The sequence below is a fragment of the Pseudopipra pipra genome, chromosome 10, assembly GCF_036250125.1.
Source record: "Pseudopipra pipra isolate bDixPip1 chromosome 10, bDixPip1.hap1, whole genome shotgun sequence".
NCBI classification, from domain to species: domain Eukaryota; kingdom Metazoa; phylum Chordata; class Aves; order Passeriformes; family Pipridae; genus Pseudopipra; species Pseudopipra pipra.
In genome coordinates this window covers 1,824,411-1,848,847 of record NC_087558.1, presented here as the reverse complement: position 1 = coordinate 1,848,847, position 24,437 = coordinate 1,824,411, and the positions used below count along the sequence as shown (strand labels likewise).

At 45.9% G+C, this 24,437-nt stretch overlaps 2 protein-coding genes across 6 annotated transcripts in view; both read right to left on the bottom strand.

The window, feature by feature from the left end:
* Window positions 1-240: 240 nt before the first annotated feature.
* Window positions 241-4,343, bottom strand: IL12A (interleukin 12A). Its single transcript, XM_064665588.1, has 5 exons — window positions 3,873-4,343; window positions 2,597-2,704; window positions 2,453-2,494; window positions 2,203-2,355; window positions 241-493 (listed from the first exon to the last, which is right to left on the bottom strand). Exons 1-5 carry the CDS (start codon window positions 4,143-4,145, stop codon window positions 323-325), a joined length of 747 nt encoding a protein of 248 aa, XP_064521658.1. The 5' UTR covers window positions 4,146-4,343; the 3' UTR covers window positions 241-322.
* Window positions 4,344-16,335: 11,992 nt separating this feature from the next.
* Window positions 16,336-24,437, bottom strand: part of SCHIP1 (schwannomin interacting protein 1) — a 134,264-nt gene continuing 126,162 nt past the window's right edge. For all 5 annotated transcript variants that reach the window (XM_064665744.1, XM_064665746.1, XM_064665743.1 and 2 more), the window contains 6 exons: window positions 22,146-22,264; window positions 19,971-20,088; window positions 19,219-19,416; window positions 18,661-18,784; window positions 17,528-17,621; window positions 16,336-16,969 (listed from right to left, as the gene is read on the bottom strand). In XM_064665744.1, coding sequence (XP_064521814.1) covers window positions 16,918-16,969; window positions 17,528-17,621; window positions 18,661-18,784; window positions 19,219-19,416; window positions 19,971-20,088; window positions 22,146-22,264 — 705 coding nt within the window. In that variant the 3' untranslated portion in view covers window positions 16,336-16,917. The remainder of the gene's footprint in view (window positions 16,970-17,527; window positions 17,622-18,660; window positions 18,785-19,218; window positions 19,417-19,970; window positions 20,089-22,145; window positions 22,265-24,437) is intronic.

Below are 24,437 nucleotides of genomic sequence, written 5' to 3'. Positions count from 1 at the left end.
TAAATCATGGAATAGGATATCCTGAGTCGGAAGGGACCCACGAGGAAATGGATTATTATAAATAGATCTCAACTGGGGAAAAATAAGCTGAATAAATAAAACATGATAAATTAGAGTTGGTGCTAAAATCTAGCTTATTTCCTAGGAATGTAGAAGTTTAACCTGACAGCTCCAAAGGCACTGGCACAGCTCCCTAAAAAAAAATGATTTATGGAAACTGTGACTATTAAAAATTCCTTTTAACCCCCCTCCCGAGCACGTGGCAGGGGGTCGATCCCGCTGGTTTTTTTTTCTCTCCAAGGAATCCTCAGGTTGGGGGCGCTCACAGGGAGCTCTCCGGGGAGCTCAGGAAGTTCATCATCCTGGAGATGGTGAGGGAGCGGATCCGGAGGGCCTGGAGCACCCGGCACAGCCGCAGCCTCTCCGGGAATGACTCCGGGCCTGCTCCCGCCGGCGGCTCCGGAACCTTCCGGCTGCTGTTCAGGGCCTGGCACAGGGAGAGGAGTTACAACCATCCCACCCATCCCAAAACCTCCACGGGGCTGTTTTACCCCCCATGGGTAAAGGGTAAGGTTTGGGAATAAGAGTGTGTTTGTATAAGTGAAACACTGGGAATAATTAATTGTGTCATTGGTAGGCTGAGGGTGGAATTGGAATTATTTAATTAATATATTTAATTGTGTCATTGGTAGGCTGCGGATGGAATTGGAATTATTTAACTAATATATTTAATTGTGTCATTGGTAGGCTGAGGATGGAGTTGGAATTATTTAATTATTTAATTAATATATTGAATTGTGTCATTGGTAGGCTGAGGATGGAATTGGAATTATTTAATTATTTAATTGATATATTTAATTGTGTCATTGGTAGGCCGAGGATGGAATTGGAATTATTTAATTATTTAATTAATATATTTAGTTGTGTCGTTGGTAGGCCGAGGATGGAATTGGAATTATTTAATTATTTAATTATTTAATTAATATATTGAATTGTGTCATTGGTAGGCTGAGGATGGAATTGGAATTATTTAATTATTTAATAATAATTAATATTTAGTTATTAATAGGCTGAGGGTAAAAGTCGAGGTATTTAATGGTATGATTAAGAGGGTAATTTTTGAAATATTCATAGGATCAAATTTCAAGTATTAAATGTAATTAATAGGAAAAAAATTTGAACTACTTAATGTTAGAATGGGACAAATTTTGAAATACCGAATGAGATTACAAAATGTAGGATAAAAGTTGAAATATTTAATGTTATAATCAATAGGGCAAATTTTGAGGTATTTAATGATACCATTACTAGACAGGATAAAATTTTAAATATTTAAGGTTATAATTAATAGGGTAAATATTGAGATATTTAATGATACCATTACTAAACTGGATAAAATTTGGAATATTTAAGGTTATAATTATTAGGGTAAATATTGAGATATTTAATGATACCATTACTAAACTGGATAAAATTTGGAATATTTAAGGTTATAATTAATAGGGTAATTTTTTAAATATTCAATGGTATTAATAGGATAACATTTGAAATATTGAATGTAATTAATAGGAAAAATTTGAACTATTTAATGTTAGAATAGGACAAATTTTGAAATATTTAATGGTACCATTACTAGACAAGATAAAATTTGAAATATTTAATGTTATAATTAAGAGGGTAAATTTTGGGGTATTTAATGATATGATTACTAGGCATATGACAAAATTTGAAATAATGTAACTAATAGGATGAGTTTTGAAATGTTTAATGATATTATTAGCAGACTTAGGATAAAATTGGAAATAATGATACAATTAATAGACTGAGGATGGGCAGCTGGACTTGCCTTAAGACAAAATTGTCCTTTCAGAGGCTCTTTCTGCCCAGGAATAAGGATTGGTTTTAATAACAAGCCCATAGCCAGGTTTATCTAGAGACCCTTTAGGCTGGACTTATCTCCCCAGGCTATACTGGGAGATGCTGTGCCAGCACAAAGGCAATTAATTAAGGGTTTTTAATTAGCTTTTATTAAACCAACAAGCTTTTAACATCTATTCCCTCTACTCACTAATATTTATCACAGTTCAGTCCATCCATATTCAGTCCCCTGGGTGTGTTATATCCCAGTATTTGGGAGGGAAATAGAGCTGGGTCCCTTTTATTCTGTATTTGCTCTATTTTTGAGGTTTATTCTGTATTTACTCGATTTTTGAGGTCTCTGAGGAGAGGGAGGAGGCAGAAAATACTCACTTTCATCATCTCATCGAGACTTGCCAGCACCTTGTGATCGTGGAAGTTGTTGAGCTCTGCCCTGTAGGCACTCAGATCCTCATAGATGCCCTGCAGGCATTTCCTCTGGGAAAGGCAGAACGATCAGGAAATGTGGGAATCTGCTGTTAAATCCACAGTGAGCAAAAAAAAAAGGGATTCTTATGGGAAATTTGCAATTTACCTTATCAAAAGTTGATCCTTCCAGTGCTGGACAGTTCCCAGTCTGCAAATTAAAGCAGAAATGAGTGTGAGTTATGTGCCTGTGCCATGAAAATATAGGCTGAAACTTTGATTTTTTATATATATATATATTTATATATTTTACCTCTAGACCTTCAGATGTGCAAGCTTTTATTGTGTTTGTTTGGTTCTTAGTGATATCTTCAGGATCAACCTCTTCAAGGGTACATTCAAATCCCAGGGTGTTGAGTTCCTGTGTGAAAAAGGGAATAAAAAAAGGGTCATTGACTCAGTTTCATAGTATAGTGTGTATATATATATATATATATATATGTATATTTATGTATATATATGTATAAAAATATAAATTTACATATATATATATGTGTGTGAATGCAAAAATATGGGATGGATCCCAGCTTAGCTGAATCCTAGGGATGAGGCTGTGTGAGGACTCTGGTTAAATATGAAAGGTAGAAAATAGACTGGGAATAAGCTCAGAGCTTTGCACAGCTTTGGTTTATGTGTTGTTGGGAATTGCTCTGCCTCTTCTGCTTTAAATTATTCTCTCAGACGTTGAATCCGTGGAGAACTTTGTGTCATTTTAGTTTCAAAGGTAAAGGATCTCTTGGAAAGTGAAAAATAGCCAACACCATCCTCACAGATGTGTAACAGGGTGGGGCACAGCCCCCATTTAGTGCTGGGGGTTTTTGGGGTCCCCTGAGGTGGAGACTGCAGAGATAGCAGGGAATTGTAGCAAAAAGGAAAGGCTGCTGAGCAAACCCCCACCCTGAAGGGCTGAGCAGGGCAAGTGTGAAACCACAGGGTCCTAAAGGGAGGCTACAGGGAATATCCACCCTCCTGGGGACCCTCAGCAGCCCCTCACTGCCCAGCTGGGCACCTTCACCTGCCTGGGCACCAGTATAGTCCATCACTGTCCTTCTGGGTATCACCACTGCCCCAAACTGCCCTCTTGGGCACCTTCACCAACCCCTCACTGTCCTGGGTACCACACTACCCCAAACTGCCCTCCTGGGCACCACCACTGCCCCATCACTGTCCTGGGTACCTTCACCAACCCATCACTGCCCTCCTGGGCACCACCACTGCCCCATCACTGTCCTGGGCACCACCACTGCCCCATCACTGTCCTGGGCACTACCACTGCCCCATCACTGCTCTCCTGGGTACCTTCACTGACCCATCACTGCCCGTCTGGATACCATCACTATCCCATTGCTGCCCTCCTGGATACTGTCACCAACCCATCGCTGCCCTCCTGGGTACCGCCACTACCCCATCACCACCTCCCTGGGTACCGCCACTACCCCATCACCACCTCCCTGGGTACCACCCCATCACCCCACCCCTGTCCCGTCCTCTTCCTGCCCATCCCGCTCCCCGCCGGGCCCCTGTCAGACCTTCAGCCTTTGGAGGGAGGTGTCGGCGGCCTCCAGCAGCTCCCTGGAGCGGTTCAGCGCCGCGGGGGTGGGCAGTGCCCGGGATGGGGTGGGCAGTGCCCGGGCCGGGGGCAGCGGGAGCAGCGCCAGGAGCAGGCAGAGCGCGGGCAGCAGTGCCCCCCGCGGGCCGCCAGGCGGCGCTGCCCGCCCGCTCCCGGTATTCCCGGTGATCCCGATGATCCCGGTGATCCCGGTGATGCCGGAGCCGCTCTCGGTGCTGCCGCTCCGCTCCATCCCGCTGCTGTCGGAGCGGGCCGGGCCCGGCTCTTATAGGGGCTCCGGAGCGGGAGTTCCCCCTGCGCTCCTCCCTCCCCCCGGCCCGGGGCAGCCGCGACTCATCCCGAGAGCGGCGGGGCCGGGAATCCCGCCCGGCGGGGGGGGCGGGGATCCCGCGCTGAGCCCGGCCGGGGGTGCTGCGGGGCAGCGCTGGAGCTCCTGCCCTCGGGACTGTGCCCTTGGAGCACAGGACTGACCGAAAAATAGGGCTGGTGTGCGGGACGTGGAGAAGCTTTTCATGGAATCACGCGTTCGTGGAATCGCAGGTTGGGTTGAAGGGACCTTAGGGATCGTGTCATTCCACCCCCTGCCATGGACAGGGACACCTTCCACCAGCCCAGGTTGCTCCAAGCCCCGTCCAAGCTGGCCTTGGACACTTCCAGGGATCCAGGGGCAGCCACAGCTTCTCTGGGCAACCTGTGCCAGGGCCTCCCCACCCTCCCGGCCAGAATTCCTTCCCAATATCCCATCTAACCCTCCTCTTGCCATTCCCCCTTGTCCTGTTGCTCCATACTCCAGTAAATAGTCTCCCTCCAAGCTTTTCCATTTCTATTCTTTATTTTAGTGTCTCCCCCCAAGGAACAAGCAATAGGACAAGAGGGAACAGCCTCAAGTGGTATCAGAGGAGGTTTAAATTGGATATTAGGGAAAAATCCTTCATGGAAAGGGTGGCCAAGCATTGGGACAGGCTGCCCAGGGTAGTGATGGAGTCCCCATCCCTGGAGGGGTTTAAAAGCTGTGTGGATGTGGCACCTGGGGAGAGGGGTCAGTGGTGGGATTGGCAGTGCTGGGAACGATTGGTCTCCATGGTCTTAGAGCTCTTTTCCAGCCTGAATGATTCCAGGATTCTCTGACTCTATAATGATGAGATCTCATTGATGAATACTTGTGAGAACCTGTCTGAAGAGTTGATTTTGCTACTCTGCTCGGGATAAAACCCAAATATTTCACCATCAGCTCTCACTACATGTGGTCATCCTTAGCTGGACCAAAAGGCTGAACAAAGCTCTTCGTGTGCTGTGAAGTCACTGGGATTTTTGCTGTCAAGGGAGAAGGGAGCAGGATGAATCAAGAGTTTTATATTGCATTTTCAGATTGTTTTTATTTTAATTGGCAGCTTGTTTCCTATAAGAAGGCTGTGGTGTGCCCAGACACTCGCTTTGCTCCCAGAGCTGCATCATTTTCCAGTTTCTCGCTGTGTTTTCCACTTCTGCTCCAGTCATTCCTCTGTGGGCTGTGGTTTTCAGCCTGTGTAAGAGACAAGAGTCTTTTCTGACCCAAAAGTGAAAGAGAACTTCAGGATGTGCTCCCAGGGCTGTTCTTGAAAAGGCATCACTTCGGCTTTCCAGGTTTCTTTGCTGGATGTTCTGTCACGGCGTTCACAGAAGCACACGAGGTTTCCCATCAGGTGGGGCACAGTTTCTTTTCTATGGTGTTCCTGTGCTGCACTTCAGCCTGGGCTGGGATTTTAGCGGGAGTTCTTTGTCCAAAAGGGGGAATATTTAGCTCAAATGCCTTCAGAGGTCTCTGAGTGCCAGGAATGTCCCGTTGTTCCAAGTGTTTCCAAAGCAGGGGAGCTTTCCTGGCCGCTGGTCCCTCAGCCTGAGAGTTGGGTAATGTGTTGCTGAGACATAGGGTGGGTTTAATTCGCTGAGAAATTGGAATATATCCTAATTTTATCTTTTATGTATATCCTATAATCCTTGCTGTGGATGCCCCATCCCTGGAAGTGTTCCAGGCTGGGTTGGACGGGGCTTGGAGCACCCTGGGCTAGTGAAAGGTGTCCCTGCCCATGGCAGGGGGTGGCACTGGATGAAGTTTAAGGACCTTTCCAAGCCAAACCATTCCATAATTTTATGATTCTATGATATAAACACAAAGGAATATCAAAGCCTGACCCATAGATCCAGAATTATTCCCATTCCATTAGAGCATTGCTTCCCACTCCACGCTTGCCCCAAGCAGAGAAGACAGACACAGAACTGCTCAAAGAGTATCATATTTTAATATAATATATCATAATATATCATACATTAGCTTGTTCTAATATAATTATTATAAACAGTAATTATCAAGATTCATTCACGCTCAAGGCTGGTCAAACAGAGGATTCTTTGAGATGAAGGAGGAGATTTCAAAGGGATTTCTTCTCTTATCAGGAAAAAAAAATCCACTCATCAGAATTAGAATCAGAGAGTCACGGAATGGTTTGGGTTAGAAGAGACCTCACAGTTTCTCTGGGCAACCTGAGCCAGTGTCTCACTAATATAATATATATAATATATATAATATATATAATATATAATATATATAATATATTATATATATTATATATATAATATATAATATATATAATATATATAATATATATTATATATAATATATATAATATATATTATATATATATACAGATTTTTATATATATGTACACAGACTTATATATACCTATATATGCAGATTTATATATATAATATAAATAAAAATAAATATAATATTTACAGATTGCCACGTAATATTAATATTATCTCAGGGAGTTAAATGTAACAAAGGTATTGTGTCTTGATCTCAGGTGCCTGATCTCATCAGGCAAATGAAGGATTATAAAGGTGGAGTAATGAATTTATCATTAAAACCAGAAAGACAGGGCTGTATCATCTGCTTATTTAGAGATACTGTGCAGTAATTGCATACTAAGGTCTATTAAAGCAGTTAGCAGATGTATTATTTCACATGAGAAAATGTAATTCCACGGGCTTCATTTCAATTTTAAAGAACAATTTCAATTTTAAAATGTTTTTTGCTGATACCACACCCAGAGAAAAATAAGAACCGTATCTGGTCTTGCTGTTAAACTGCATTTTAACTCTGTTGTCATCAAAATTAGGGGAAACCCTGCTCCTGGCTCGGCTGCCCTCGAGCAAATCAATACTTCAAAATCCTGCTTGAAAAAGAAAGGGAAAACAGAAATAAGAAAGAAACCCCTTTAGCAAAAAAACCCCAAACTGCAGGGGTTGAGCTCAGTTGGGTTTTGAGGGCTGTACAGGCAAGTGCTGAGAAATAGGATCTTCTCCAGCCACACTCTTCTAAAAATCAGGGAGGTTCCTGGAAATTGGGGCTGGCCCTTTGTTTCAGTCTTGGCTTGGCTCCTCTCCCCTCTAATAAATACAAATCTCATTTTTGCCTTCATGTTCCCCTCTAAGACCGAGGTAAATGACGACCATCTACACACAGTCTACAATTTCTATGAGGCAAATGATGTTTAGGGATATTTCCCACCTGGATCTCTCGTTGTGTGGTGTCATTCCTGCTGTAATATATAAAATTAAGTGAGTTTTCCCCATGAACAAGCCAGACACCAAATCCTCTGTGAAGGTCATGCAGTAACAAATATTTAATGGGAAGAGTTTGGTTATTTGTAGGGGAGTCTTATTTCCTGTGATTATAATTAGGCAATATTTTAGTGTGTATAATTATGGAATAATTATATACATACAGAAATTAAAGCTGCAGAAAGATTAAATCCCAGCCCAGCTGACAGTTAACTAGTTGCTACATAAAAAGAATTTCAAAATATTGTGTGGAATAGGATTTCTGGATTTATTGTTCAACAAATAAAACTAGTTTTTACACTATTTGCCCCTCTCAGAACACGTGGAATATTGAATCATACTTTTGCTCCTGGATGATTTTTTTTTTGGAAGATCCAGGGTCGGATTTATCACCAGAACAGCCTCCCTGACAGAAGTGTTGTCTCTGGTTTGGGTTGGGAGCTGATGGCTCCATAAAATAGGAGAGTGAAGACTTGAAAGGAACTTTCCTGGTGTTTTTTTGGCTCTTGGTGCTTATTCATGGTGGAATCCCCTGAAACACATCATCCCAAACAGCTGCTTGTGCTGAGATTTCATCAGTGTGGGATCAAAGGGTGCTTCTGAAGCTTTCCTGCCCTGGCAGTCGGGTGCTGGAACCTGTAAAATCCTGGGACAATCACCTGCATGTCTTGGCTCTTCTCTCTTCCAGGTGCTGCTGGAATTCCCACAGTTTTCCCCGTGGTCCCACCATGTCCTGCAGCATCTCTACTCTCCACTGCTGGGCCCTGGAATTGGCTTCCTGGTGACAACCTGGCAGCTCTGTGTCCTTGAGGGATCATCCAGATGCAGAGGATGTTATTTGCAGGCTCTGCTCCAAAGCTTGAATCCACTTTCCGAGGTAGAACCATTCCTGGGAAAGGGATGGAGCGGGTGGGCGCCACTGGATAGGGGTTGTGGCTCCCTAAAAAGCACACAGGTGTTGGAATGGGTGTGTTATGGGCAGGAAACTTCTCCCACTGACACGAGAGGAGTAGATACTGGGGAGAAATTCTTCCCTGGGAGGGTGGGGAGGTCCTGGAGCAGGTTTTCCAGAGAAACTGTGGCTGTCCCATCCAGGTTGGAGCAACCTGGTCTAGAGGAAGATGTCCCTGCCCATGGCAGGGGGTGGCACTGGATGAGCTGTAAGATCCCTTCCAACCCAAACCATTCCATGACTATATGACTCCATGGGGGTAAAACTCCCCATCAGCCCTGTGGGGTTTGTTCCCAAGTTTCACAGCATTAATAGAAATAAAAAGCTCCTGGAGGACCATCATGGGCTGGATGGAGCTTCAGTGGGTGCCATGGGCTGGGCATCCCCTACTCCTGCAGCAGAGCACAGGGTGGTAATACCTCTCCTGCCTGTCACCTCAGGATTTTGGGAACCCCTGAGCTCACCCTTTGGCTGTGCCTTCTCCTGCCCATCACCCCAGGACTTACCATCAGCAAATTTGCAGCTGACAGTAAGCTGGGGGAGAGTGTCCATCAGCTGGAAGGCAGGAGGGCTCTGCAGAGGGACCTGGACAGGCTGGATCCGTGGGCTGATTCCAAGGGGATGAGGTTCAAGCAGGCCAAGGGCCGGGTCCTGCACTTTGGCCACAACAACCCCCGGCAGCTCCAGGCTGGGCCAGAGGGGCTGGAGAGCAGCCAGGCAGGAAGGGAGCTGGGAGTGGGGATGGACAGGGAGCTGAACAGGAGCCAGAGTGTGCCCAGGGGGACAAGAGGGCCAATGGATCCTGGCCTGGCTCAGGAACAGTGTGGCCAACAGGGCCAGGGAAGGGATTCTACCCCTGGACTCAGCACTGGTGAGGCCACCCCTGGAGTGCTGTGTCCAGCTCTGGGCCCTCAGCTCAGGAAGGACATGGAGGGGCTGGAGCAGGTCCAGAGGAGAGCAACGAGGCTGGGGAAGGGACTGGAGCACAAGTGCTGTGAGGAGAGGCTGAGGGAGCTGGGGGGGCTCAGCCTGGAGAAGAGGAGGCTCAGGGGAGACCTCCTCACTCTCTGCAACTCCCTGACAGGAGGGGGGAGCCGGGGGGGGTTGGTCTCTTTTCCCAGGCAACCATCAGCAAGACAAGAGGGCTGGGTCTGCAGCTGTGCCAGGGGAGGGTTAGGTTGGATATTAGAAATAATTTCTTTGCAGAGAGGGTGCTGAGCCCTTGGAATGGGCTGCCCAGGGACGGGGTGGATTCTCCATCCCTGGAGGTGTTTAAGGACAGACTGGATGTGGCATCAGTGCCATGGGCTGGGAACCACAGCGGGGTTGGATCAAGGGTTGGACTTGATGATCTCAGAGGTCCCTTCCAACCCAGCTGATTCTCTGACTCTATGACTCCAGGAACCCCTGAGCTCACCCTTGAGCTGTGTCTGCTCTGTCCCCAACCCCGAAAGCACCGGGTGAGTAACGGGCCGTGCCAGCGGTGCCCGTGGGCTGCTGGCACTTTCGGGGAGCTCTTTCTCTCTCACTTTCAGTTTTCACACCCTGCAGAGTTTCTCATCTCTGGGTTTGGGTTTTTTTTTTTGGTTTGTTTTTTTTTTCTGCTCTCTCATCCATCCCTTTAATCTCCTCCTGCCTGTGGGTGCAGATGCTGTGGCTCCAATGTGGTGACCAGGCAGGAGGAGAGCAGGGATGGGACAAAGGGCTCTCTGGAGTTTTGCTGTCTCCTTGCTGCTTTTGCATTTGCCCTTTCTCTTGGCACTGGTTTTGCACCTGGAGAAAAAAGAAAAGTTGATTTTGGGTGACCAGCAACCAAATCAGTGTGTGGGGGCGTTGTGTTTCTTTGATGCAACATGATTTTTTGAGTCACTTAACAATGGATTCCTCCACCCCATGCTGGAGAAGCAGTGCCAGCTGGTGGGAATCCAGGCTGAGGTGGAGAGGTCACAGTCTGACATGCTTGGGGATACCCTGAGAGCTGCTGCCATGACTCATGGGCAGAGAATTCCCTGCTCAGAGAGGGAACCAGGCCCAAGGACATGGGAGTTATTCAAGCACTGGTCCCCCAGGAATGCTGTTCCCTGGATTTCACCAGTATTGGCTCCTCCACGCTGCTCCTCCTCTGGGTCAGGCACTCTCCTGGCAGTTTAGTTTCTCTGCAGGGTCACAATTTAATTGTTTTAATATACTTTGGTGAGGATAAAAAGAAAATAAATGCAGTCTCAGTGGAGTGAAGCTCTGACCAAAAGGAGATTATTACCCCCAGGGCTTTGTGGGAAAGGTGGGGAAGGGACCAGCCCTTCCCACTAAACAAATGGTGGGAAAGCTACAAGAAAGCTGGAGAAGGACTTTGGACAAGGGCCTGGAGGGACAGGGAATGGCTTCCCACTGCCAGAGGGCAGGGATAGATGGGATATTGGGAAGGAATTCCTGGCTGAGAAGTTGGGGAGGCCCTGGCACAGGTTGCCCAGAGAAGCTGTGGCTGCCCCGTCCCTGGAAGTGTCCAAGGCCAGGTTGGAGCACCCTGGGCTAGTGGAAGGTGTCCCTGCCCATGGCAGGGGTTTGAGACTAGATAACCTCTAAGGTCCCTTCCAACCCACCCCATCCCATGGTTCCATGGTGATTCCAGGAGTGTGGTGGCACCCAGGGGTGACCCGGGTGCTGTGGTGCTGCTGTGGTTGGTGCCTGTTGGCACAGGGGGTGCAGAAACCAGCTCTGGTGCCAACCAGAGCTTCCTCTGCTGCAAGAGGAAGCTGCTGCCTGTAAAGAAACTTGCTCAGCACAGCCCTGGGGGAGAACCCTCCTGCCCTCGGAGTTTCAATTACGAAAAAAAAAAAAGAGATTATTGGGCTTTATGCAGAGCACAGGAAGTTTAGAGGGGGTTCACCTCAAAGCACGTGAGCTGGGCTCTGGCAGCTGCCACCAGGGCAGTCTGGTTTTCCCACGCTGGAGCTGGGGGTTCACTGCATGAAGCAAATGGAGCCTGGGGAAGGAGAAACTTTGTTTTTTCCGTGTCCAGGCGTTTTGTGCTCATGGTGACGTCCAGCTGCCGGGCTTTGCAGGGCACCCAAACCTTTCCCACGTGGGCTGAGCTGAGCTGCGACCCACAAATGACTGCACAGCCTCTTCCAACCCCAAATATCTGCTGCAGGGTCTTGACCCTCGGATGGACACGTGGGCTGGTGTCCCTTCTCTTCCCAGACATCGTGTTCCAAGCAGTGGGAAGCAGGGTGAGTGGTCTGACACAGTGATGGAGATCCCTTCCCCACTCCCAAAAAATAGATCTCTGTGTGCTTTTGGAGCTGCAGAGCCCCTTCCCAGCTCTTATTCTTGCTTTGGGGGTCAGTCCCCTTAGCCAGGAGTGCTGGGTATTCCAGCAAAATTCCCTGAGTGCCTGATGGGATTTTTCCCAAGCAGTGCCTGCCTGGGGGTGTCAGCCCTATGTCCACAGTGGGATGGGGACAACACCTGGGAAAATTCCTCCTCCCACAGCCCTTTCCAGGCAGTAGAGGAGTGCTGAGCTGGCTGCCTGGAAAGGGCTCTGTCAGCTCTGGAGATCCAGGGAAACCCTGCAATTCCTATTTTTCACCCAGCCCTGCTATTTCACTTTTCATTTGGAGGGAAGGGAATGTCCTTCCCCAGATGTGCTGCTCATAGGAGGTGACAATGATCAGTGTGGTGGCCAGGCTCTGCTCTCAGTCCTTCATGGCAACTTTTCCATTGGCAACAGAGCCAGAATCCCAGTTTGGCCTCAAATCCTAAAAGCCAGGGACTAGGAGAGGCTGGGGTGGCTCAGAACCTTTGGCACCACCAAGAACTGGGATAAATTATTTCACATCAGTCCTCTTTTTTCCCCTCCAAGGCTCAGAGACTTAAAAAAATTAATATTTTCCCACCAAGAAGGAGCTGCTGGTTGATATAAGGGAAGAGGGAAGGTCTAATCCCAAATCTAATCAGGAAAAGCTGCTTTAGCACCAGATTTGGTCCCTGCTGGCAAAGCACCCGGAGTCCCTGCTGCCAATGGCTCTGCTCTGTGCAGGGTGTCCCTGCTCACCCCTGGAGCAGCAGATGGAGGATGGAGGATCCCTCACACATGGGTTTCACTTTGTTTTACAATAAGAGGGAAGAGAAACTCGGTGGGAACAGGCGTGGGCTGCTGTGGGGAAACGAGGGCCGACCGGAACAAACCCCCCCTGGCTTTTCCTTGGGGATGCCCTTGGCAAAGCTGAGCCTCCCTCGGGGCTGGCAAGGATGGGTTTGCTTTAAAGAGGTAAAAAACCCATCTCTTTCAGGCTGATCACCTTCCCTGGCTGTGGTGCAAAACAACGGGAGCATCCTCAGGTGGGCTGGGAACAGGAGGCACACGCAGGAGTTTGGGTTCCCACGTCCTAAAACTTCCCATCTGAACCTGCACAGGACTTAATTCTCATAAGTTCATTAATGCTTCTCCTTTGAAGGATGAAATAAGAAAAGTAAAACACTGTGTGCATGGTTTTCATGGATTCATGGAAACATGGAGTGGTTTGGGTCGGAAGGGACCTGAAGATCATCTCGTTCCACCCCCTGCCATGGGCAGGGACACCTTCCACTGTCCCAGGGTGCTCCAAGCCCCATCCAACCTGGCCTTGGACACTTCCAGGGATCCAGGGGCAGCCACAGCTTCTGGTTTCCCAGGCTCCCAGTCCCTGGCAGTGCCCTGTGCCCAGGGAGATGAGCTCAGCACGGCACCGGGAGCTGCTGGGCTGGGGGAGGCACAAAAAAGGGAGAAAACCAAAAAAGGGGAACCCAAACCACAAGGCTTCCCTGAGAGGAAGCAGCTGCCTCATAAAACTCATCCCTGTTCCCAAGGGCTGATGTAATTAATGTCAGCAGGATGTTCTCTCATCTCATGAGAATGATTTTTTTTTTTTTTTTTTAATATTACTGCAGCATTTCGTGCTTTTCCAGCACAGGTGAATTTAGGACCAACAGACAGACTCAAAAGCATGAAGAAATGTTATGGGATGAGACCAGCTGGAGGCAGGTAAGGAAAAGCAAGCAGAATTTCCCCTGGATGGCCAGGATTGACTGAGGAAGGGGAGTGTGACTGGGACAGGACACACCAAGGAGCAGGTTCCTGTCCTGCCCAGCTCAGGGAGCACGAAAAAATCAATGGGATAAGAGCTGAAAACCCACAAGCTCCAAAATTGTTTCCAAACTGCACGAAACTCTGTGCCTGTCCCAAAATGTCCCTTCCAGTGCCTAAAGGGGCTCCAGGAAAGCTGGAGAGGGACCTGGGATAGGGGATGGAGGGATTGGACAAGGGGCAATGGCTTCCCACTGCCAGAGGACAAGGTTAGATGGGATATTGGGAAGGAATTCTTGGCTGGGAGGGTGGGGAGGCCCTGGCACAGGTTGCCCAGAGAAGCTGTGGCTGCCCCTGGATCCCTGGAAGTGTCCAAGGCCAGGTTGGACGGGGCTTGGAGCAACCTGGGACAGTGGAAGGTGTCCCTGCCCATGGCAGGGGGTGGAACAGGATGAGCTTTCAGGTCCCTCCAACCCAAACCTATTTGTGATTCCGTGATCCCTGCAGGTGACATTTTCCTGCCCCAGCCCATCCAGCCCTGAGCTTTCCTTGACTTTCCAATCATTTGAACATTTTGTCCAAACGAACATTTTTTTTTTTTCCCCCAAAAAAATTATGGGCAAAGGGACACAGACAACACCAGTGGCTGGATGCCAAATCCTGCTCCTGGGGTTGAGCAGTGGCCACTGTCAGAACAGAAGCTGCTTATTACTGGCCCTGCTGAGCTCACCCCAAGTGACCTTTTTCCTGAGAGCCCTCGGAGCCTCCGTGGGGGAATTCAGCTCCGGGGTTGCAGTGCTGACACCAGGAGTCATGAGTGGAGCCCTGTAAATGCCCCATTTGTGGGAGAAAAGCATCAAAAAAATTAAAAAAAAAAATAAAAAATCGAGGCAGAAGAACCCCCCAAAATCCTCCTCAAGGACAGGGCTCCCAAAAATCCCACGCTGGGAAGAGCAGCTCTTCCCTGAATTACAGAATTAGAATTAGTACAGCTGGTGCATGGATAATGTGGGGAGGTTGGGGGCACCTCCATCCCCACACGGGTGCAGGGCTGGGAGGTGTTTTTCCTGCCTGCATCAGGTATTTTTGGTGAGTCCCTGGCTCAGGAGGTATTTTTCCTGTTGTCCACTGCGAGCCTGTAGAAGGAAAACAGTTCTCAGTTTGGCATCTGTGGGAGATGGTTTGTTTGGTGAGGACAAGGAGGGAAAGGAACAAAAAAACCCACCCAGGACAGAGGAGAAACGAAGTGGGGCCACTCAAAAATAAGTGACAAAATACATCTTACCCATGACAAGAGCTCAGAAACCACACCAGAACCTTCTGTTTTAAAAATATCCTTTAATCCATCAATCCCACAGCATTCCCAGCTCAACCCCCCAAGAACAGAAGGGGGAAAACCAGTGGTGGGTGACTGGAATAACAAGTTCTCTCCAGCAAATTAAAGGCACTCAGCAAGGGAATTCAACTGCAGCCTGCCTGGGATGCTGGACAATGCCAGGGATGATGCCAGGGCTGGCTGTGGAATTCCCTGGGGCTTTTTTGCTTTTTTATCTTTTACTTTTTCTTTTATCTTTTTATTTTTTACTTTTTCTCTTAAAGCTGAGAGCCACTTTTTTGTATTTGGGTTTGGTGGTTTTTTTTTTTAAGCTTTAAAACCAGCAGCAGGAACCTCCTCCTCGACCCCCAAAGAGCCACTTCTGATGGAGGCACCGCATCCCGTGGGGATGGTTTTGGGTTCAGACACTGCAAATATGGTGGTTTAGAGTCAAAATATATAAATCCAGCAGGTCTCCCCACGTGCAGGGAAAAGCACTGAGCCACCCAGAGCTACAGGGAAACCAACACCCCCAAGGTATATATTTTTTTTCTGCACAGATTTAAAAATAAGGAAAATAGGGGTTGACATCATTTTGGGCTGCAGGTGAGGGCTCCCAGCCCAACATATTTCCCTGCCCAGCAGAAAAATGGGACATGGGCCCCATGGGGGCTGTGGGACAAGGACTGGCACTGGAAACCCCCCAGGAAAGGAAAAACAACCTTAAATTACACCAAACCCCTGACCCAGCTCCACCAAACCTTCCCAAGCCTGCCTTTCCTGAAAAAAAAAAAAAAAAAAAAAAAGAAAAAGAAAGGGGGAAAAAAAGTAATTTAATAAAATCCATCCTTGGCAGGGGATGAAATTTTAATGCAGCTCAGGCTTTGTGAAAACAGCCTGAATAAGTCATCAGGCAGAGCCTTGGCTGAGATGGATTTGCCCCCGAGGAAATGAGAATTAAAAGGTAAAAAGCTGGGGGGAGCAACACACACGTCTGCTGTGGCTTAGGAAGGGGATGGCTGGGCTTTAAATCAAAGAAAAGAAGGATGGAGACAGATTTATTGGTGTCCCAGTGTCCCCCATCCTGGACAGCTCGGCTCTGAATGGGAGCTGAGCCCAAAGGCAGAGGGAGAAATTCCATATTTAATACATTTAATGTGCTGCTTGGATTTTGCACGTAGATTATTTTGTTTATTTCTGACATTGGCAGGTCATTTAAATCTTTAGCCCAGACAATAAAACATAAAAAAAAAAAGCCATCTAAGGTGTGTTCCTGCTGATGCCAACAACCATCACAACATGAGGGCTGGGTGGTGCTGTAGAAGAGTCTCTCAGGTCCCCGTCACACATAATTCTGAACCTCCAAACAAATAACTCAACAAAAATCCTCTCTTCTCACGTGATCAGCAAAAAAAAAATGGTGATGACAGCTCAGGAATTGCACATTCACCCCACCAAAATCAACCAGTCGGCACCAAGAAGACGTGTCATATGAAACAAGTTTTTTCCTTTTTATTTTACAGCTTTATACATAAAACTTTCAACTCTCTGAACCCGACCGAGTGTTAATAGCACATCTAAAAATGAATGTCAGGTAGTCAACATTCACAAAATGTTGAGAACTGATTAAAATATACAGATTACTGAAAGCTACAACTTCACTACGAGGCAGGCATGTATTTTTTTTCTTTTTGACTTGTATAGCACCGTCAAGTACAGTTTCTTTATTTTAAAACTACAGTGAAGAATAAAAAAGTAGTCAATGGGAAAAAATATCATCCAACCAAAAAAAAATCTCTAAACAAACAAAAATAAAGTTAAACTACCCTCTCTTCTCGCCCATGGTTTTATAATGTTATAAGTACTGTACAGGTTTTTTTTTTGTAATAATATTATTAAAATGCCTGATATTTAGTGGCACGAGTAAAAAAATTAAAATAAATTAAGAAGCAGAGGCCAATCACCGACATAAAGCTTCAGACATGGTCATGGACTAACACTGGATTCCTGGGACACGGACAGCAGCAGGATGAGGGCTCTCTCCAGCTCTGCTCCCGGCGTTCCCGGCTTCACTTGGCCGGCATCTTCTCTGCCATGTGCTTCTGCTGGCTCTCAGCGTGCCTGGGGAGGGAAGGGGCCGTTATTCCCTGCTCCAGGGGAAGATGGAAAGCCAAACCCCACCCAGGGTTGTGTTCCAAGGGGAATCCACAAGGCTCAGGTGGGGAACAGAGACCGGAAGGGGGGCACATGGCAAGGAAAGCCCCCTTGGGGTTTCTCCAAAGCCTGCAGTGGTTTTGGCTCAGCTGGGATTTTTTCCTCCTCTCTCACAGGGAAGCCCGACACCTGTGTCCCCAAATGTGGCAAAGGGGACAGGCAGTGTCCCTAAAAAACACGGGGATGGGGACAGTCAGTGCCCCAAACAATGTGGGATTGGAGACAGGCAGTGCCCCAAACAATGTGGGATTGGAGACAGGCAGTGCCCCCAAACAATGTGGGGTTGGAGACAGGCAGTGCCCCCAAACAATGTGGGGTTGGAGACAGGCAGTGCCCCCAAACAATGTGGGATTGGTGACAGGCAGTGCCCCCAAACAATGTGGGATTGGAGACAGGCAGTGACCCCAAACACTGTGGGATTGGAGACAGGCAGTGCCCCCGACCAGGCCGAGGAGCCTCCCTGACCTGGTGAGATCCTCGATGTCCACCAGCATGGCATCCTGCTCCGTGTGCAGCTCGTCCCGGATCAGCAGCAGCTGCACCAGCTCCTCGTTCAAGCCTGGAGCCAGGAGAGAAAAGGGGGGAGGTTGTGATTTCCCGGGAACCCCCAGTTTGGGACCTGCACATCAACATTCCCCACATCTGCACAGCTTTTAAAGCCTTCCAGGGATGGGGACTCCACCACTGCCCTGGGCAGCTGTGCCAAGGCTGGACAGCCCTTTCCATAAAGAATAAATAAATATAAATCAATAAATATATATTAAAAAAAATAAAAGAATATATATATAAAATAATAATATATAAATATATACAAGAATATTTAAGAATAAATATGTGTATATATGTATTCTTATAAATATTTATTCTTATATATATTTATTCTTATATATATCCATATATATTTATATATATTATTCACATATATAATAATATATAAGAACAAATATAAATATAGAAATATAGAAATAAATAAATATAATAAATAATAAAATAAATAAATATCTATAAATATATAAATATATTTTATATATTATTATATAAGATATATCATATATATTTTATATATTATTACATTATATATATTATTACATAATATAAGAAATATCATTATATTATCATATATATTATAATGCACATATATAATAATATATAAGAATAAATATAAATATATATAAATAAATATATATTATATATTATTACATAATACATATCATTATATTATAATATATATTATTATTCACATATATAATAGATGATGATATAATAGATGAGAATAAATATAAATATATATAAACAAATATAAAAAGATATAATATATTAGAATAAATATAAATATATATAAATAAATATAAAATATATAATATACTATATATAAATATAAATAAATAAAAATCTATATTAATATATATTTATATATATTATTATTCACATATATGTAAGAATAAATATATATTAAATATATATATATATATATATATATATATATATATATGTATACTTATGTTCTCATACAGTTATCAACATTTCTCTGTATATCCTGGAGAATTTTCTTGATTAAACAGGATATTCCAAAGAGTAATGAAAGACTTCTCACTTACTTTCTATCTGTGAGTGCAGATCATTGACTATCACTTGTAGCTGCCCGATAGTCATGTCTCTTAGATCAGTGGGTTTCAAACTTCTCTTCATCAGGCATTCACTTATATGAGGCATATGTGGCAGCTGGAAGGGAATTGTCAATATTTTATACACTTTTCTTCCAACTCTTTGCATTTCTGAACCATTCAGGCCGTTTCCATCCCCCTCTCACAACAGGCACCAACAACTCCACCACAGAGTGAGCTCCACCTTCTACCCAACACTGCACCCAAGGCTTCAGGTCATAAACAATTTCAGTTATTAATCCTGTGTATTTTATGGTAATAGTGAGTAATAAATTCCACTGATATAAGTGGAAAATAAGAGTTTGCTGTCCCGTAACACCCCAACAAGACAACCCACACTGACCCTTCCGCTCCTGAGGCCAGCCCCTATCTCCACCATCCTCCCCATGCCCACCAGTGGTGTGGATGTCCAAAGGCCTGGTGTCCTCTCCCATCCCATCCCATCCCACCCCATCCCATCCCATCCCATCCCACCCCACAGCCCCCACTCACAAGATCCGCTACCGGCGATTTCTTCCTGTTCTGCTTTTCCACCTCCACCTGCATTTTGGCCATGGGCTTTGCCATAGCCAAGGCCATCTTGGCTTCAGCTTGGAGTTTCTTTTGCCTGGTGAGGAAGTCCATGTCGTCCAGGGACTCTGATTCCTCCTCTGTCGTGTCTCTGTCGGAGTAGGACGAGCTCTGCTTGCTCTAGGGAAGCACATGGAGCTGTGACAGCCCTGTCACCCCGACCGTGCCACAGCAAAGACATTTGCTCTTGGCTTAACTTCTTTTGTGGGCTTAAAAGTGGCATCATTTTTACAGAAACTGTGAAAAGCACGGATTTTTTTTCTTTTATCTTAATCCCCAAGATTATCTCTCGAAATCAGAGCGATTCCCAGACAGGGCTCGTTAATACAACTTTAAACGGGAAGAGAAGCCACCAGATCAATTGGGGTTGAAAGGACACAGGGAGGGAAACATCTGGGGCTGCAGTGTCATCTTCACCAAGGGAAAAAAAGGGGGGAAAAGCTGCTGGGAGCTGATAACACCTCAGCTCAATTACAGAGCCAAAAAGAAAGGGAGGAAGGAGGAACCTTCACACGAAGGCATCTGCTCCACAGCAGCTCTTTATCTGCCCCTCAGCATCTCACACTTTACTGATGGCTGAAAAGGCTGCTCTGGGGGTTGGTGTTGCTGTTTGAAGAGGATCAGCTCTTTCTCAGCTCCCCCAGGGATGCTCCAGGAGGGGATCCCAGACCTACCATGGGTGACAACGGCGTGTCCAGGCTGGTCTCTGTCTTGCTGTCGTCGGCATCGCTGTCCTTGTCGCTGCCGCTGTCGTTCACAAAGCAGATCTGCAGGTTCATCCCACTTTGTAATCTGGGGGAGGGAAGGGACAGGTGACAACCAGGGGCCCCTGGAGCCAGGACAGGCCTCTGGGCAAGGTGCAGAAGGTCCTGGAAACTCAGCAACAGGGTTTCTACCACCATCTGCTGATGGAGTGCAGAACTGCCCGGGCACTGCACAGCTTCTGCCATCAAAAACTCCCTCAGCACTCACTGACTCTCTCACTACATTAAATAAAATACATATAGATAAAACATACTGAAAACATTAATATCTAAAATTTATGAATTAATTATAAATAAAGACGAAACATCTAAAATAAAGGTAAATATATAGAGACATTAATAACATGTATAATAATATGTATTGTGAAATATTTTGTTAATGATTGAAATGGTTTATTATTATTCAGTTTTCTGAATTAGGTTTCTTTCAGGTTTTCATTTTGGATTTGGAAAAGGTTGCCCAGAGAAGCTGTGGCTGCCCCTGGATCCCTGGGAGTGTCCAAGGCCAGGCTGGACAAGGCTTGGAGCAACCTGGGCTATGGAAGGTGTCCCTGCCCATGGCAGGGGATTGGAATGAGATGAGCTTTAAAGTCCCTTCCAAGCCAAACCATCCTGGGATTTTACTCTGTAATTCTATATGTAGAATTTTTTCTATAATAATAATTTATATATACATAAATATAAATACAAATAATATAAAAATTTACATATATAAAATTATATATACATATAAAATAATATATATAATTATATATAAAATTACATCTATAGATATAATTTCTATAATTTTATTCTATAATTCTGTAAATATGGGAGCAACGGTCCTGCAGAGGTTCCTGTAGGTCCTGGATCAGACAATCCTAATGCTCTGCCTGAACCATAAATATTCATGTCACCCCCAAAGCCTTCAGGTACAGCTGGTGATCTGTGGTGGCACAGCTGCCAGACCCTCCTGGCTGTGTTAATTAGCCCCACGCTCTAATTACACGACAGCGGCTCCTGGTTCAGCTGTAACTACACAGCAACACTGTTTTCCCTTTCAAATGACTCCCAGTTCAATTTAATTTCACAACTGCACCTCTCTGCTGGCGCAGCAATATTCCAGCAATATTCCTCCTGGCTCGCTGCCTCTCCCAGGCTCCTTTCTCCTCCCACACCATGGCAACAGGTAGAGCTTCACTCCCAACACGGGAGTGTTTGATGCTTCCCTGGTTACACCCCAGCAGCTGAGCACAAACAAGCCTTTCTGGAGCAGATTGGATGTAGACATTTCAAAAATCAGAATATGGTGGCAGCTCCAGGGATGGAGCCAGGTCTGGAAGCAGAGCTTGTGTGGAGCTCGTGGGTGTGAAGGAGAGGCAGGAAGGCATGTTAAAGCTGATTTTTTCCATTCTCTGTGCGTGAATCACAGAATCCCAGAATCATTTGGGTTGGAAAAGAGCTCCAAGACCATCGAGTCCAACCTGTGCCCGATGCCCACCTTGTCCCCCAGCCCAGAGCACTGAGTTGCCACAGCCAGTCCTTCCTTGGACACTTCCAGGGGTGGGGACTCCAAACCTTCCTGGGCAGGCCCAGGTGAACTGAATCCAGGACTGGTGGAACAACAGGGCCATAGAAACACAGAATCATTGGTGTTGAAAGGACCTTAAAAATCACCCAGTCCCACCCCCTGCCATGGGCAGGGACACCTTCCACTAGCCCAGGTGGCTCCAAGCCCCATCCAACCTGGCCTTGGACACTTCCAGGGATCCAGGGGCAGCCACAGCTTCTCTGGGCAACCTGTTCCAAATTATAAAAAAAATCTGAAGGAAACCTAACTCAGGTAACTTGATCTTATTTGCTTTACCCCCTGAGCATCCAAATATCTTTCTGCACAGTTTTAAATCAGTATTTTAGCATACTGTTCACAACTGCTTACATAACACACAACCGCCTTTGGGGCCCAAGATGTTGCTCTGAACCAAGGAAAATCCAGGGCTATGGTTGAAAGCAAAAACTGAGGGAAGGTTTTGGGGTGTCCCACTGGAGGTATCTCCCCTTTTCCAGGCTGCAGGGAGGTTTTGGGCTGCAGGGTCTGTGCCTTACCGGGACGACAGGCTGGGCTTGCCGCTCTTGCTGCAGCTGGTGTAGAGTCCTGGGCCATCGTCGAAGAAACTGCCCAGGGCCAACTTCTGCCTGATGGACTCTCGCTCATTCTTCTGGGCCTGGGAGGGAGGAGAGACAAGGAAGGATGAAGCTGCTGCTCAGGGAGGGCACAGGAGGGAGGGTTGTCCCCCCAGCCCCACCAGCACGCTGGCGATGCCTGGTGTTTCCCAAGCGTTCCCACCACAGCCCATCTGAATCCCTCTGGCCACAAAGGATCGTGGAGTGGTTTGGGTTGGAAGGGACCTTAAAGATCGTCCAGTTCCAGTCCTCCTGCCATGGGACATGCTGATGGAGGTGTATCCATACATCCCTAATCTATACACCAACCTCTGTACCTATATCCACACACCTGCACATCCAGCATCTTCCACTTCCCTGAGCGGCCTCCAAACCCCCCTCCTTCTGCAATGTGTTTAAAGATGTATTTTTAACCACTGCCATCAAATTATCCACTAAATGTATTTATAAAATACATTTTAAAAATGTATTTATATATATATATATGTATACGGGTTTTTTAATAACTATCAGCAATGTATTTATATATATATGTACATAGGTTTTTAAATAATCAACAAAGGGATTTGAAATCAATCACTGATCAATAATTACGGGGACAACTGTGTAATCAATGTGCAATAAAGGCAAACCACAGCTCTAGATTTAAAATCAGCCTCAGTCTCTCCTGGTGTCTGCCACTGATGGGTTATGTGCCAACATTGACAACAAGGCAGCAAGTTATTGATAGCAGGAACATTTTGGAGCCTTCAAACATTTCATTTTAAAATAACACTTAATACAAAACGAAAGAAAATATAGCAGGCAAGTCTGGGCTGCTTCCACGGTGTTAATTAATGTAACTGTGCTTCCCAGATTTCACCTAAGGAAAAATAAAGCAGCACCTTTTTGATACAAGGAAGTGCAAAAAGATGCAAATTATTAACTTAAAATAACTAACAGTTTAATTCCAACTCCAGAGCTGATTACATACATTATTACACTGCCCATTATACTGTCAGTCCCTTACCAAAACACATACTTGGTTTATAAGCCAACTCCTTTTATTTAAAATACTTCAAATAATAAAAATAAACCCCGTGACATCGAGAGGTCTCGAGGTTTTGGTTCAGCTCCAGGTTTCTGAAGCCCCACCCAGAGCACTCAGCTGTATTTCTGCACTTGGTTTTTTCAGGTTTCAATAATCGATGCCTCAATCAGACTCAGAATTAAAACCGGCCAGCCCTGCTGGGGGAGGCAGCATAGGGAGAAAATTAAGGAAAAATGAGGGAAAATATTGTTTTAATGGACTGAAAGCAGAGAGAGGAGGTTGGTGCCCATCCCAGGATGCCCGTGGCTGTCTCAGGGCATCAATATTTCATCGAGTCCTGGATACTCAGCCTCCCTTTTTCCAGCTCACATGATCCTCTCCCGCATCTTCCTGTCTCTGTCTGATTTTCCTTGTGTTCCAACAGAAATCCAAGGCCCACAGCACATCTCCACCTCCTCCTGCCCAGCCTCCACACCAGCTGGGACTGCTCCCTCCCCAGCACCATCCCCACCTACTCTGTGTGCACCAAAAACTGCTCTTTTTGCACTAAAACACACAGAACCACGGGCAGAGTCACACATATTTCCTCCTCTCAGATGGGGCTGTGCCTCCAGATCTTTTTTTTTTTTCATTTTGCTCCATCTCCCACCAGGCCCAGCTGCTCCCAGTCTGACATCTGTACATTTAATCAATGTGCAATTTGTTTTCCCCACCAGGTCATTACTGAGGATTCTAAATAACTCTGCTCCCAGGACTGAGCTGGGAATATCCCATTTTATAAGGCAGACACAGGTTAATGACCCTAAAGAAACCAAGAGTCCTATTTGTTATTATAAAATAGGGAGCAGTTACTGAGAAATAGAATATACCTGAGGGAACTGGACTTTGGGCTTTGGATAAATTACCTGACAGCTGCATTGATATCCAGAGCTGGGTATGGAAAACTATAAACTGGGAAGGGAAATGGTCTGTTTTTTAATGCCTATCAAATATACTTACTTGGTAGATAAAAATAACGGGTCAAATACTCCAATTTCAAAGGTAATAAGAAGGAAAACATAACCCAGTGTTATTTAAATGCGTATTTCGGCACTCAGTCAGAAAACAAACGTATTTCTGCAAGAGGGGGCTGACAATTCAGTTCACACAATGACTTGAAACAAAAAGCTGCGTTTTATTTTTAA

Coding starts and splice junctions, on each gene's coding strand:
- IL12A (XM_064665588.1), bottom strand. CDS start 4,145: ATGGAGCGGAGCGGCAGCACCGAGAGCGGCTCCGGCATCACCGGGATC. Junction 2,705..3,872: donor CCTCCCTCCAAAGGCTGAAG/GTCTGACAGGGG, acceptor TTTTTCACACAG/GAACTCAACACCCTGGGATT. Junction 494..2,202: donor TCAGAGACCTCAAAAATCGA/GTAAATACAGAA, acceptor CTCCTCTCCCTG/TGCCAGGCCCTGAACAGCAG.